The sequence below is a fragment of the Tympanuchus pallidicinctus genome, unplaced genomic scaffold (genome assembly GCF_026119805.1).
Source record: "Tympanuchus pallidicinctus isolate F22 unplaced genomic scaffold, pur_lepc_1.0 scaffold4, whole genome shotgun sequence".
Classification (NCBI taxonomy): domain Eukaryota; kingdom Metazoa; phylum Chordata; class Aves; order Galliformes; family Phasianidae; genus Tympanuchus; species Tympanuchus pallidicinctus.
The window spans coordinates 24,883,452-24,899,082 of NW_026294758.1; the positions used below are offsets into that span (position 1 = coordinate 24,883,452).

The following is a 15,631-nucleotide window of genomic DNA, read 5'->3' on the forward strand; positions in this document are numbered from 1 at the left end:
CAGATGCATACTGTAGTCTGACAGGCTTGCTTTTTGCGTAAACATTGGGATATCTTTCTTTGAACGTGTACAGAATGAGAGTTATGACTAGCCTCACTGTGGTCAGTATGGACAGCTGCTTGAAAGATGAGGATGAAAATTTGCTCTTTGGTACGTCAAAAAACAGAGGGGCCTAGTGTGCTTTTTTTTTTTTTAAAAAAAAAAAAAAAGTAGTGTATTGACAAATCTGTATGTGCATTGTGCAGTAGTGAAGTTTAGAGTTTAGTTGGATATGTGAATATCCACACACAAAAACGGGTCACAAATACAGGGAATATTCTTATGTATTCTTATAGTTTAAATTCCAGAACTACTTTTCAAGGGGATCTCTCTCAGTCTTTATAAAAATAAGTGAAGGAAACTGAAGATATGCATGCTTTTGATTCTTCTAGCTAAGTTTAGCCTCTACAAAATATGATGCAGTAATGCATACATGTAGCTATACATTTGCTTGAATTCTCATGCAGGATTTTCTGTTTGTCTTTTCTGTGAAAGATCTTAGAAAACTAGTCTCAGGTTCAAAAGTGATTTAGTTAAGTGGACAAAATTAGTGTGCTGACTTGGATTAATATTTCTTTTAATGACCTAGGTGTATAGAATCATAGAACTGCTCAGGTTGGAAAAGACCTTAAAGATCATTGAGTCCAACCACAGCCTAACCATACTGCCCTAACTAACAGTCCTCCGCTAAATCATGTCCCTGAGCACCACGTCCAAACAGTTTTTTAACACATCCAGGAATGGTGACTCAACCACCTCCTTAAGGAGCCTATTCCAGTGCTTAACAACCCTTTAAGTAAAGAATTTTTTCCTGATATCCAACCTAAACCTCCCCTGATGCAACTTGAGGCCATTTCCCCTTGTCCTGTCATCTGTCACTTGTGAGAAGAGACCAGCCCTGCTATTGCTGCAATCACCTTTCAGGTACTTGATGAGAGCAGTAAGGTCTCCTCTCAGCCTCCTTTTCCCCAGACTAAGCAGCCTCAGTTCTTTCAGTCTCTCCTCATAGGCCAAATTCTCCAAGTCCTTCACAAGCCTTGCTGCCCTTCTTTGGACCTGCTCGAGCACCTCAATGTCCTTTCTCTATTGAGGTGCCCCAAACTGAACACAGTGCTCAAGGTGAGACCTCACCAGTGCTGAGCACAGATGCAGGATGACTTCCCTAGTCCTGCTCACCACGCCATTCCTTACACAAGTCAGGATGCCATTGGCCTTCTTGGCCACCTGAGCACGCTGCTGGCTTATATTCAGCTGCCTGTCCATCAGTACACCGAGGTCCCTTTCCATCAGGCAGCTTTCCATCTACTCCTCTCCAAGCCCATAGGGTTGCCTGGGGTTGTTGTGATCAAAATGCAGGACCTGACACTTAGCCCTACTGAAACTCATACAGTTTACCTTGGCCCATCAATCCATTCTATCCAGGTCCTTCTGTAGTGCCTTTCTGTCCTCAGGCAGATCCACATTCCCTCCCAGCTTGGTGTCACCTGCAAACTTACTGAGGGTGCACTCAATCTCCACATCAAGACCGTTAATAAAGATGTTAAATAGAAGTGGCCCCAGTATGGAGCCCTGGGGGGCACCTCTCATGACTGGCTGCAAACTGATTTAAACACAACTCTTTGGGCCCAGCCATCCAGCCAGTGTTTCACCCAGCGGAGTGTATGCCCATTCAAACTGCGGGCAGCCAGCTTGTCCATGAGGATGCTGTGGGGGACAGTGTTAAAAGCTTCAGTGTCAAAAAGAACTGAAGTCCAGGTAGACCACATCAACAGCCTTGCTTTCATCCACTAAGCGGGTCACCTTGTCATAGAATGAAGTCAGGTTTGTCAAACAGGATCTAACATTTGTAATGCCATGCTGACTGGGCCTGATCCCCTGGTTGACCTTTAATTGATCCATGATGGCTCCCGAGATTATCCACTCCATAACCTTCCCTGGCACCGAGGTAAGACTGATAGCTCTGTAGCTACCAGGATCATCTTTCCAGACCTTTTTGAAGATGGGTGTCACATCTGCCAGTCTCCAGTCCATCGGGACATCCCTGGTTAGCCAGGACTGATGAAGAATGACGGAGAGTGGCTTTGTAAGCACATCCGCCACCTCCCTCAGCACTCTAGGGTGCAACCCATCTGGCCCCATGGACTCATTAGCATCCAGGTTTTGGAGCAGGTCCAAAACTATTTCGTCGTTGATCATGCAGGGCTTATTCTGTTCCCTATCCCTATCTACCAGTGCAAGGGGGCTGTGTGCCCAGGGAGTAACAAGTCTTACTGTTAAAGACCAAGGCAAAGAAGTATTAAATACCTCAGCCTTATCCTGATCCTGGTCAACAAGTTGCACTTGGCATCCAACAGAGGATGGAGATTCTCCCTAACCCTCCTCTTGCTGCTCATAATAGAAACATTTGTTGTTGTCCTTTACCTTAGTGGCCAAGTTCAGTTCTAGCTGGGCTTTGACTTTTCTATTTTTTTCCCTGCACAGCTTCATTATGTACCTGTAATCATCATAAGTAGCTTGTCCACTCTTGCAAAAACCATAAACTTTCCTTTTGCTGTTGAGTTCCAGCCAAAGGTCTCTGTTCAGCCAGTCCGGTCTCCTTATCTGTTGGCTTGTCTTCCATGACTTGGACATGGTCAGTTCCTACACCTTCAAAATTACTTCCTTACTTCCTTATTTGCAGCCTTCCTGTGCTCCCATGTTCTCCAAAACTACCTCCCAAGGGCCCCTCTCAACCCTGGTCCTAAAAAGGTTAATGTCTGCCCTCCGGAAATCCAAGGTGGCAGTTCTGCTGACTCCCCTCCATGGTTCAACAAGGATTGAGAGATCTAGCATCTCATGATCACTGTGCCCCAGATGGCCTCCAACCTTTACATCTCAACAAGACCTCTGTTAACAAGCAGATTTTGCTTCTCTTTGCTGGCTCCTTCACCAGCTGTGTCAGGAAGTTATCTCCCACACACTCTAAGAACCTCTGGGACTGTTCCCTGTCTGCTGTATTATAAATCCAGCAGATGCCTGGGAAGTTGAAGTTCCCCACAAGAACAAGGGGGAGAGACCTTGAGACCTCACCCAACTCTCGGTAAAGTGTCTTGTCCACCTCTTCATCCTGGTTGGGTGGCCTGGAGCAGATTCTCATGATAATATCAGTCTTATTGGCCTTTGCTTTTATTATGACCCATAAGCTGTCAACTCTGTCATCACCATCATTAATTTCCATACATTCACATTCTCTCTTAACATAGAGGTCTACACCACCACCTTTCTGCCTTGCCTATCTCTTTTGAAAAGTTGGTAGCCATCCATCACAGCACTCCAGCTGAGTCATTCCACCATGTTTCCATGATGATGACTGTATTGTAGCTGTCTGACCACACAACGGCCTGCAGCTCCTCCTGTTTATTGCTGATGCTGCGTGCATTAGTGTAAAAGCACCTGAGCTGGGCCTACTTTTGAGTGGCAGTAGTCCTAGTACCCTCATGACCATACTCAAGTTTCCATAGCCACCAACCTCACACCAACCCTCATATTCTTCCTACAAAAGGGTGAGGCGTTCTCCTCCTTCACCAAGACACAAGACTGTGGGATCTTACTAGCACATCCTTCTCCTGCAAGCACCAGAATGTTACATACAGGCTCTGTTCTAGTGACCCCAGTTACACCCCCACGTCCCTTCGTGCCTAGTTTAAAGCGCTATCAATGAATCTTCCCAACTCCCACCTTAAGACCCCTTTCCAGTGGTAGGAGAAGCTACTCCTATCAGTTGCCAGCAGGCCTGATCTTGTGCAAACAGAGCGCAGGTCAAAAAACTCAAACCCCTGCTGGGCACACCAGGCTCAGAGCCAGGTATTAATCCGTTGGCCCATCATATGTAGTCCTTCATCATTCCCTATAATAGGAAGGACAGAGGAGAACACAATTTGTATTCTCAACTCTGATTCAATTCTGAGCTCTTGATCTATTTCCCCAAGGCTCTGAAGTCCTTTTTCATGGCCTTTAACAAATTTCTTCCTATATCGTTGCTGCCTACCTGAAACAACAATAGGGAATAGTAATCTGAGGGCCAAATTAGGGAAGGAAGTTTCTTCCTTAGTCTTTAACCTGGGCTCCCGAGAGGCAACAGACCTCCCTGTATAGAGGGTCTAGTCTACATACTGGTCCTTCTGTTCTTTTCAGCAGAGAGTCACCAATAATGATGAACTGTTGTTTTTTCTTTGATGATGATGTTTTATTGCTAAGTGAGGTCTGGTTAGACTTCAGTAACACCACCAACTGGGGAGAACCATCATCACCACCATTGTTCAGCTGTCCCTGCAGAGCACTGAACCTGTTCTGCAGTGGCAGCTGGGGAGGCAGGGGAATCTTTGGGAGGGCGCACCTGCATTGCCGAGCAGGGGCCTTTTGCCCCTAATTCTTCACTGTTGTTGTTAGGGGGGAGGAGAGGACAGGGGGTTCACTCTAGCAGGAACACCGTCTGCCTGCTGGTTCCTTTCTGTTACCTGTTTGCAAGGCAGCAGGGGGTGATGTGCTCCATGTGTAGCCTCAGCTGGCTGCCAAGATCTCAGGGCTGATAGGAACTGGTACCACCAATCAATCTCCCTCTCACATTCCTTTATTCTCCTTAGTTTCTCCGCTTCCTCCTTTAGGTCAGCCACAAGGCTGAGTAAGTCATTTAGCTAGTTGCATCATATGACACAGGAGAACTCATTAGAATACATGGGTTTTATTTTTTCTTAATCATAGGTGGCAGTTATTGCTGCGTGGGCTAAATAATTTTCTTGTATCAGGATAAGAATTTTTTTTTCCAAAATGCCACTATAGGAACAGAGTTCTCCCATACAACAGGACTGATACCAGTTTGGTAAAAACAGATTCTTCACAACTTAAACAGGAATAGATGACTGCAGTGTGATTCTCCCCTAACTTGAAAGCTTGGTGTCATTTTTCTGCACTTTTCCCCACTCTCAACCCTGCTTGCAGGGGAAGAAAGATGGCCCTGGAGACACAGAATTTGTTGCAATTGCTACTCGAAGTGTGTCTGGATTTCTGATTGTAAACTGACAGGATAAATTTTCAAAAATGTTTTTGTTTCCCTTGTCATAATATTAGTCAGTGATTTGTATTGCTAATTGGATGTGCAAATCCAGTCAAGAAATGTTTTGGTGTAACTGACAAGCTTCCATTCGTGTCTGCACAGTGTTTGGTCATGAAAATTGCAGCTGAGAAGGCACAGAGAGAATATAAGGAAGTAGGACATTTGTGTTTGTACTCTTCAACAAAATATACTGGAAAACAGCCAAATGCCATCAAAATTTTAGAGTATTTATCCTCTTAGACTTCTAAATATTGGAAAGAATGTATGCCTTGTTCAGGAAAAAAATACAATAAAAACACACTGTTTACATAGGAGGCATTAAAGGCGCTTTTTTTTTTTTGGTGATAGTAATTTTCTGCCTCAATGTGTAATTCCAGTGATGTGCTAACCGTGTTTCTTTGGAGTGCACGTTTGTTATTTTAATGGATATGAGAATGGAGTCTGTAGTTACTAGATGCTAATGATCTGTGGCATTATGTGATTACTATTTGCAAATAATTAAAAACTGTCAAATTTGTAATTACTTCCCAGCAAAATGTATTCTGATTTGTAGGCAAAAGCTAATGCAGAGGTGATTCCTATTAACATTTACTGGACCAGTTTGCTGTAAAGAATTAGTGCTTAGGCACGATTATGCATATATGACAAACTAGAGTCAAGTTTAGCAACAAGTTTGGACAGAAGGCTTGGTTCTGTGAGGAGCTTAGTTGAAGCTACTAGGAATTGAGTGGGAACTCACTTGGTCTAAATCAGACAAGCATTAACAGTTCTTGACTCTGATTACTTTATCTTTTTTTCTTTATCTTTTTCTTCTTTAGTTCTTTCTCGTAGTGAAAACACAGGACAGGATACTCACATAAAAGACATCAGTAGCATCTGATTTGTACTGTAGAGCTGCAGAAGTGCTAACAGAAACATGAGCGTACATGAGAAATACATTTAATGTTAAAAGGACGTTATGTGCTCCCAGTCATCGTCGCCCCGCAGCCATCACTGTCAGTCATGGGGTGATAATTTGTCTAGATGGGACTGCCGAACATCAGCTGTAGGAAGTGCTGAGGTATTACTCAGACAAAGGAATCACTGAGTGTATGTACTTTTTGTTGCCTACTGATATTTCCAAAAACTGTGCAGAACTCGGGCCCTTATAGGTGGTGAATATTCACTGTTCTTTTCAATGATGAACATTCCTACTGTAATGCATGGCTCAGCACAAGTGGTGGGGGATAATTAGCCAGAAAGAAACTAGTATCCCTATGTGGAAATTCAGCTGGGCTGATGAAGTCCAGTAATTCTGATTGGATCTTAAATGATTTGTGAATCAGCTATCACATGATCTCCAGATTGCAAGCTTCCCTGAAATGAGGATAGCTGTTCTTTGAACTTCAGAGGATTCCTAAGGGCTTTCGTAAGTAACCTGTGCTAATACGAAGTAAAGTTGTTGCACTTTAGCTAAATGTAGATAAAGCTGAATTAGTGAACAGTGAGAAAGCCGGATGCACGTAGGGATGACTGTTTTTTACTTAAGAAGTTAGCTTTTCAGCATTGCTTTTGTATGAATTTTCTGCAAGATACTCATGGAGGGTTGGTCTTGATGATCTCTGGAGGTCCCTTCCAACCCCTACAATTCTGTGATTCTCTGATTCTGTGATTTAAGATGATATCACACTCTCTGTAAAGCTATTGAGGTAAAAACAGACAAAACACTAATGGTGTTTAAAAGAATATGCTATAATGAATATAGGGAGTTCCAAAACCAAGCAGATCCTTTGTATGTTGGCATGTTTTCTTCTTCAGTGCTTTTCCTTTTTTTTTTTTTTTTTGTATGGCTTCCCTGTAAATCCAGCATTTGAAAAACAGAAGAATGTAAAGCAGCATTTGCTTTTAGCAAATGCAGATTCTTGTGTTAAGATGACTTAAGATAGTCTGGGGAAAAGGAGGCTGAGGGGAGACCTTATTACTTTCTTCCAAGATCTGAAAGGTGCTTGCAGTGAGAGCAGGGCTGGTCTCTTCTCACTGATGAAGGGGAACAGGACGAGGGGAAATGGCCTCAAGTTGTGCCAGGGGAGGTTTAGGTTGGATAAAAGTTCTTTATAGAAATGGTTGTGAAGCTCCCCAGGGAGGTTGAGTCACCATCCCTGGATGTGTTTAAAAACTGTTTGGATGTGGTGCTCAGGGACATGATTTAGCGGAGGGTTGTTAAAGTTAGGGTAGAATGGTTAGGTTGTGTTTGGACTCAGTGATCTTTAAGATCTTTTCTAGCCTGAGCAGTTCTATGATTCTTTGATGACTAAGTTGATGTGTACAAAATACACATACAAGGCTGAAGAAGCAGTGTGCAAGGTATTTGATTTGCATTTGAAGTAATTGCAGAAATTCAAATTGTCTACTTAAATGTCAACAGTTTAAAATATACTTAAAAAGCTTTGGTACGGCCTTCATTTCTCAGTCCTGCTGTTGATTTGGATTTTGGTGTGGCTTTACTTTGAGGGCAGAGTATGTGCTTCTTCAAGTGTAGAAGCAGATCATAATATTGAAAATCACATTTTAGCCCTGCAATCCCCATTGCAAGGCAAGGAGTCCCTGTTGTGGTTTTATGATTTTTGGTTATCGGTATTCCACATCATAACATCATGTAGTGCACTGGGAGTTACACAGTTAATGCTCCAGTTCCGGGCACCTGTCTGGAAAAGAACTACTACATTCCCCAGATGGCTGTTCGCTGTTCTGTTATCATTTCTGCTCAGAGGGAACAGATTGGTAGGCCTTGGTAGGTCACCTGACATCCCTCTTTTTGATCATTAGTCTCTCCTTGCTTCTGCTTGCCCCAGTTGAACATCTCACCTCAGTGTTACGGGAAGGCCTTCAGTTCTCAGACACTCTTTCTCCTCTTTCTCTCATTTTATTTGACTTATTAGCTCAAATTCTAATTATACTCTATATTGTATTATAGTGTTATTTTGCATCCTGATTCTATATTTAGTAAATTAGTTTGTGTCTCCTCAGATCGTTGTTGCTGTTTTTAATTATTAATTATTATAATATTATTATTATTTAATTATTATTATAATTGTTATTAATTATTATTTAATTATTATCACTTTTACCAGAGACTGGTGCACGGTAGGAATATGGTAAATCCATCCAATGCCATGATCTTTGATCCAAGTATTTACAAGAGAATTTCTGAAATGAGTCCCATTATCTGACTCAATTCTTTCTGGAGTGCCATGTCAAAACAGGACTTGTTTCTCAAGACCCAGTATGTTGTTTTGGGCAGTAACAAGGGGTACTGCATATGTTTCAAGCCACCCACTGTTGCCTCCACCATGGTAAGCACACCACACAAGATCGTGGCAAGGTGATATAATCAACCTGCCATGCCTCCCCGTGCTTATACTTTTGCCATCACCCTTCCCCCCAGAGAGGTGTCATCCTCTTGGCTTGTTTAATTGTGGTGCATGTGTCACAGTCATGAATAACCTGTGCAATAGCATCCGTAGTTAAGTCCACCCCTTGGTCTGTAGCCCACTTATATGTTGCATCTCTTCCTTGATGGCCCAAGGTCTCATGGACCCACCAAGCTAGAAATAATTCACTCTTGTGTTGCCAGTCCAAGTCTATTTGAGTCACCTTAATTTTGGCAGCTCGATCTACCTGATGGCTATTTTGTTGTTTTTCAGTAGCCCAACTCTTGGGCACATGAGCATCTACATGGCACACCTTTACAACCATATCCTTTATTTGGGCAGCAATGTTTTTCCACAGTTCAACAGCCCAAATAGGATTACCCTTCCATTGCCAGTTGTTTTGTTCCCGCTACTTTTAACCACCCCCATAAGGCATTTGCCACTGTCCATGAATCAGTGTAAAGATAGAGCATTGGCTACCTCTCCTGTTCAGCAACATCTAAAGCCAGCTGGACAGCCTTTACTTCTGCAAACTGTCTCAATTCTCCTTTCCCTTCAGTGGCCTCTCAAGTTTGTCATGCATGGCTTCACACACCAAATTTGCAGTGCTTCCCCACAGTACAGCACGATCCATCTGCGAACAGGGCAAATTTCTTTTCATTTTCTGGTAGTTCATTGTACAGTAGGGCCTCTTTAGCACGTGATACCTTTTCTGCTGGTGATGTTCCAAACTTCCTACCTTCAGACCAGTCCATGATCAACTCTAAGATCCCCGGACGACTGAGATTCCCCATCCAAGCTCATTGTGTAATCAGTGCAATCCACTTATTCCAGGTGGCATCAGTAGCATGATGGGTTGAGGGAACCTTTTCCCTCCAGTTTAGCACTGGCTGTTGAGATGCCAGAAGGAGCTGCGTATCAGTACCAGTTACTTTGGAAGCAGCCTGAACCCCCTCATACGTGGCTAAGATCTCCTTTTCATTTGGAGTTCAGCCCTCCTCCGACTCCCTGTATTCTCAACTCCAGAATCCCAAGGGTTGGCCTTGAGTCTCTCCTGAGGCTCTTTGCCACAGACTCCAAGTGGCGCCTTTCTCTCCAGGAGCAGTGTAGAGAATATTCTTTATATCCTCTCCCATCTGTACTGGCCCCAGGACCACGTCACGGGCTATCTCCTGTTTAATCTGTTCAAAAGCCTGCTCATGGTCCCACGCAAAATTATTATTCTTCCATGTCACCTGAATGAGGGAGCTTACAATGAGGCTATAGTTTGGAACATGCATTCTTCAAAAGCCCACTACACCCAGAAAAGTGGGCAGAGACATGGCAGCGATTTTGTTGATAACATCCGTTGGGATGTGATGGCATCCATCTTGCCACTTTGTACTTAGGAACTGAATTTTGTGGGCATATCCTTTCACTTTTCTTTGCTTAATAGCAAAAGCAGCTTGCAGAAGAATTTGGATTATTCATTCTCCTTTCTTGAAAACTTCTGTTCTATCACCCCCCACATTGTACGTTATCAATGTACAATGTGGGGAGTGCAGTACAATGGTATCATCAATGTACTGCAGGTGCTCAGGAGCACTACCCTGTTCCAGTGCGCTTGGATCAATCCATGGCAAATGGTTGGGCTGTGTTTCTACCCTGGGGCAAACAGTTCCAAGTATACTGAATGCCCTTCCAGGTGAAAGCAAACTGTGGCCTGTGTTCTGTGGCCAAAGGAATGGAAAAGCATCAGCAATGTCAGTGGTGGCATACTGCTTAGCTGCTTTTGACTCCAGTTCATATTGGAGTTCTAACATGTCCGGCACAGCAGCACTCAATGGAGGTGTGACTTCATTCAGGCCACTGTAGTTCACCGTCAGCCTCCGTTTTCCACTGGCTTTACGCACTGGCCATATGGGGCTGTTAAAAGGTGAGTGTGTTTTGCTTATCACTCCTTCACTCTAGTTGATGAATCAATTTATGAACGGGGAGCAAGGAATCCCTGTTGATGCGGTACTGCTGTCTGTGCACTCTTCTTGTAGCAATCAGTACTTGCTTTTTTTTCACTCGTAGCAACCCCACAACATATGGATCTTCTGACAGATCAGGCAAAACAGAACAACTGCTTAACACCTTTTATGTTTACAGCAGCTATTCCAGAGGCCCATTGATACCCTTTGGGATACTTAAAGTATCCCCTTCTGAAGTAATCAATACCAAACATTCATGGAGCCTCTGGGGCAGTCACAATAGGGCGCTCTCGCCAGTCTTTACCAGTGAGACTTATTTCGGCCTCCAACACAGTCAACTCTTGGGAACCCCCAGTCACCCCATGAATATGAATTGATTCTGTCCTTTGGTGGCTTGAGGGCATTAGAGTGCACTGTGCACCAGTGTCCACCAGTGCCTCATATTTCTGTGGTTCTGATGTGCCATGCTGTCTAATCCACACAGTCCAATAAGCTCTATTATCCCTTTCCCTCCCCTGGGTGAGGGCAGGGCCCCTCTATATGTTATCTCCGTTGTTCTTACAGCTTTTCAGCAACTGGAGCAATCAACTTTTTGGAGAAGTTCACCTTGATAGATGATCTATCTTGTAATTCTTTTACCTGTGCTTGAAGTGCAGGTTGGTCTGGATTATCAGGAACAAAGGTGGGGCTATGTAACATTTCCACTACAGCATATTCTCTCAAATAACGTATGCCTTTTTCCATGTCAGTCCATTTCTTTTTCTCAGGCATCAGATTGTCTTTGAATGGGTATTTTTCTTTTACAGCAAATAGCATCTGCTTCCAGAGATGAAGGCCTGGTTCTGGCATGTACTAATATCTCTATCAGTGATTGAGTCCCTAGCAATGCCATCCAGTTGGTGAGCTTCTCTACTACCTAGCCACACACTTTTGGCCCCATTTTCCAACACAAGTAATCAGGTAAAATAAGCTCATTTGAAGTCTGTTCTCAGACTTCAAGTTTCAATCATTCTCAGAGATCAATCAGTAATGGTAACGATGTCTTGCTCACCTCCTACTCTTTCAGGACTTGTTGTTGCCCTCCTGGGTGTTGGTGACTGTGATCGTCAGGGCTGCTCCCCTGGACTCAGGAGTGCTTCACCCTGGTTTTTGGAGCCACTCTTCTGGACCTCTTTGCTCCTCTTCTCTTAGAGTCTCTGCTTCCTCTACTTTCTCCTCCTCCTCTTTCTTCTGTTCTAAGTGAGTCAAGATTTGTTTCTTTTCCATCCTCATACAGGGGCTACTGACATCGATTCTAGTGCCTCCTGTGGTTGATCAGGTTGGTCAGTTTCGATGCTCTCACTCTCCAGTTTGGCTCAGAGTCTGTCTAGTTTGATTAAGTGGGTATTTAGTTCAGATTTGAGCATGACTCAATGAGCCTGAATTCTGTTTAGTTTAATTTGGAGACTGAATTTTGCATGCTGGAAGGTATCTTGCTGAGTTCAGAGTACGTCCTGTTTGGACTTGAGGATGTCCCTATCGGACTGGAGGGTGTCTCGTTCGAACCAGAGGGTGTCTAGAAATTGAGAGTTGTCAAGTTTGAATTGAAGGGAGTCTCTCTCGGCTCTCAGGAAGTCTCTCTCAAATTGGGTGGCTTCCCATTTGGACTGGAAGGTGTCCTGTTGAGATTGGAGACTGTCGAGTTTGGATTGAAGGGAGTCTCTCTCGGTTCGGAGGGCATCTCTCTCAGATTGGAGGGAGTGCCGCTTGGATTGGAGGGTGTTGCTTTCAGACCAGAGGGTGTCTGGCTCAGATTAGAGATCTTTTCTCTTGACTAGGAGACTCTCTGGCTTGCTTGCTGGAGATTCTCCTTCTTGGCTCTCCTTTTTGGCTTGGAGACTGTCTCGCCCATTTTGAACTGTCTCCCTGAGTCTCTTCCTTTCAGCTCTGAGACGCTTTCATCACAGAGACTATCTCAATTTCAGAAACCCTCTCCCTCTCTGGGATAGTATGAAATAAGGCCCAATAAGCATTAGGCTCCAAATCATTTGTGCCTCCTCAGATCTGTGTGAGCCACAACATCCCTGTCTCAAATACCTGTTCAAGCTCTCAGGGTCTTTTCATGTGTTCTGGAGTAAAATTCCATGACACCGAGGATGTCCATCTCTCTAAAGTCTCTCCCAAGCCCCTCCACACACAAAAAGAGGGATGTCAGATGACCTACCAAGGCCTACCAATCTGTTCCCTCTGAGCAGACATGATAACAGAACAGCAAACAGCCATCTGGGGAATGTAGCAGTTCTTCTTTTCCGGACAGGTGCCCGGAACTGGAGCATTAACTGTGTAACTCCCAGTGTACTATATGATGTTATGAAGTGGAATACCGATAACCAAAAATCATAAAACCATTGCAGTCCTCTATGGTAACAAATACAATGAGGTACTAATAGTGTACCCTCACTTTTTTTTCATGGGGGAATGGACTTTATGAGATCTGCTTCCTGGTCTAGATTTGATTCTCTGGTAGTTGGAGATGAAACCATTGGGTCAGCATTTCTTCCTTACGGTGATCTGCTAATCAGGTCTGTCCTGTACATTTTTTCTAGTTCTTAGCCCTCTTCCCCTCTTCCTAACTTTTATAATAAAGTCAAGAAGACTTCTTCCCTACCTAGGTTCTTTCAATTGATTAATCTTAGTTGTGGTTTAAAAGTCAAAAGAAGAAAAGTGATTCAAACAGAAATACGTGTAGTTATGCTATGTGTTGCATTGTCAGTAAATGGGAATATAATGAAGCACTACTTGGTACATCATATCCAATACTGAAATAATAGTTTTGTCTTCTTTCTTTGTTTTAGGTATCAGTTTTTCTTGCAAGTCAAGCAAGATATCTTACAGGGCCGCTTGCCTTGTCCAGCCAACACTGCTGCACAGCTGGGAGCGTATGTAATTCAGTGTAAGTTCTGCTGGGCAACTGCAAGCTGCTGTATGTCATATCTTGTCTTTTGCACATACATCATTTTCGTTCTTTCATAGTCAAAGATTGCTTACTGTTAAAGCGCAGAAAGTGGCACCTCTGGCAGAACTTACAGGATATGCAAGATACGGTTTTTATTCTGATTGCTTTCCTATTTATGATGCTGAAGCTTTTACTCTTGTAATCAGCCTATTGTTCTGTATTGCTTTAAGGAGATATTTTGAGAAACGCTCAACATTCCTACTGAGTATATAACATTCTTGATCTAAAAACTATTAAAAGATAAAAAGAAACGTGAGTTATGAGATGTCTTTTTCTTTGGAGCTCTTGTAGCCACCTTTTTTACTTCATTGGTGATTGGATAGAAACCAAAAGGGAATGTTTTCGTAGATTAACCCAGTTCCTGCTGCTTTTAAGAAATAGTAACTTTAACAGAGTTTCACAGAGAATAGTTAAGATCAGCATATTTATTTTATAATTACATGATGATGCGTAAATTAATCTGAGCAATATATGTGAATTTAAAGGTGTTTAAAAAAAATCATTGCTCATCCGTATTTTTTCATTTAGGAAAGTTAGAAAATTATTTTGATTTTAAAAATGTACCTCATGTTCAAGGAATACGTTGATATTTTATTGAAGACTGAAGTCTGGTGTTCCTTTACGAGAAATTGTCCTTGGAAGAGCCTGCTTCCAGAAATCTCCATACCCATTCCCACACTGACAATTCTGAGTCTTAGAAGTAGTATAGATCTCTTCTGTTTGTAATGTTACAACAAATCCAGAGGGGATAAATACTTAAAAAACTGTACTTCTCCATCTGTTATACATACTAGTATAGTGGTCTACTATGGACAGTTGTATATGTAAGTTGAATATTATCATCTGCTTTTCTTCTAAAAAATGTAGGCTTTGGAGTTTTTAACTGTTGGCGTAGTCAACTTACTGTCACTTGGAAAGAGCCGTATTGGCACAAATAGATGGATTAAATGATGTTTTTTTTTTTTTGTTTTTTTTTTTTTTGTTTGTTTGTTTGTTTTGTTAACGTAAAACACTGAATTTGTCTAACTTTTTTTCTCATCTTTTGTACTGCAGCTGAGCTGGGGGACTATGACCCATATAAGCACACGGCAGGTTACGTCTCAGAGTACCGCTTTGTTCCAGACCAGAAGGAAGAGCTGGAAGATGCCATAGAACGAATACACAAAACTCTGATGTAAGAATTCAATACCTGTGGGAGCTTTGTGGGTGGAACTGAATTCAGAAATGCTCGATAAGTGGAATTGGAAGTACCCTCCAATGCAGAGTGGAAGTCTACAGCTCTCGAAGAGAGCACAGGCCATCTAGTTATAACCCTCAGAGTTATATAACAGAGTTATAACAGAGGAAGTTTTCTGTAGATGGAGTTTTCTTTTAGAAACCAAATGAAAAACTGATTGGAAATCAGTCCAGCCTTGGTGATGGTTTTTCTAAATGAGGACTTGCAATAGTACTCCTATTTCCTCTTTTTGGGAATGAAATAAAAATCTTTTGACATCTTTGAGTTTGGTTCTCTGTTCAGTGCAGTTTTCCTGCGCAGTTTTGGGCAAGTTGTTCACTATGCACATGCCTCAGTCTGCTGTTTGTAAGATGGGTATAACAACATTTCTTTTCTTAGTATGGCCCTGTGTATTCAAATAATGAACTGTTAGGAAAAAAAAAAACACCAACTAATGCAGTAATATAAAGTACTTAGTACAATGAAGCCTCTATTTTCTTGCCAGATCCTTAGGTAGGGTAATGAAGGAGTGCTTGTAGCAACCTGCATGAATCTTTGTGGCAGCAGCTCACATGGGAGGAGGTACCAGTGAAGCAGCTTGTATGCCCATGGTTTAAATGATAAACTCAACTGCAACATTTGCATGAATTAAAAAGTTGTTTTTTTTTTTTTTTTACAAGTGTAGAGTCTTTTCATTTTATTATTAACTAAGATATCTTATATAAAATGCATTGGCACTTGTCACTGTAATGAATGCCACAGTAAGAAAGACAGTTATGATTCAAAAGAAAAAAAAAACAATGGCGCATAGAAACAGCCACCAGGCAGCACTGAATTACTTAGGTCAGTTGAAATGCTGTTTTCATGACAAAAAGCAAACCAATTAAAAACTTTACAGGAAGCCTTAATGCATTGTAATCGGAG

The 15,631-nt window shown here is 42.4% G+C and overlaps 1 protein-coding gene across 2 annotated transcripts in view; it reads left to right on the forward strand.

Annotated features, from left to right (window-relative positions):
• The window catches only part of EPB41L4A (erythrocyte membrane protein band 4.1 like 4A), a 133,613-nt gene that overhangs the window by 56,585 nt on the left and 61,397 nt on the right, over window positions 1-15,631 (forward strand). For both annotated transcript variants that reach the window (XM_052701008.1, XM_052701009.1), the window contains exons 5-6: window positions 13,331-13,428; window positions 14,545-14,665. In XM_052701008.1, coding sequence (XP_052556968.1) covers window positions 13,331-13,428; window positions 14,545-14,665 — 219 coding nt within the window. The remainder of the gene's footprint in view (window positions 1-13,330; window positions 13,429-14,544; window positions 14,666-15,631) is intronic.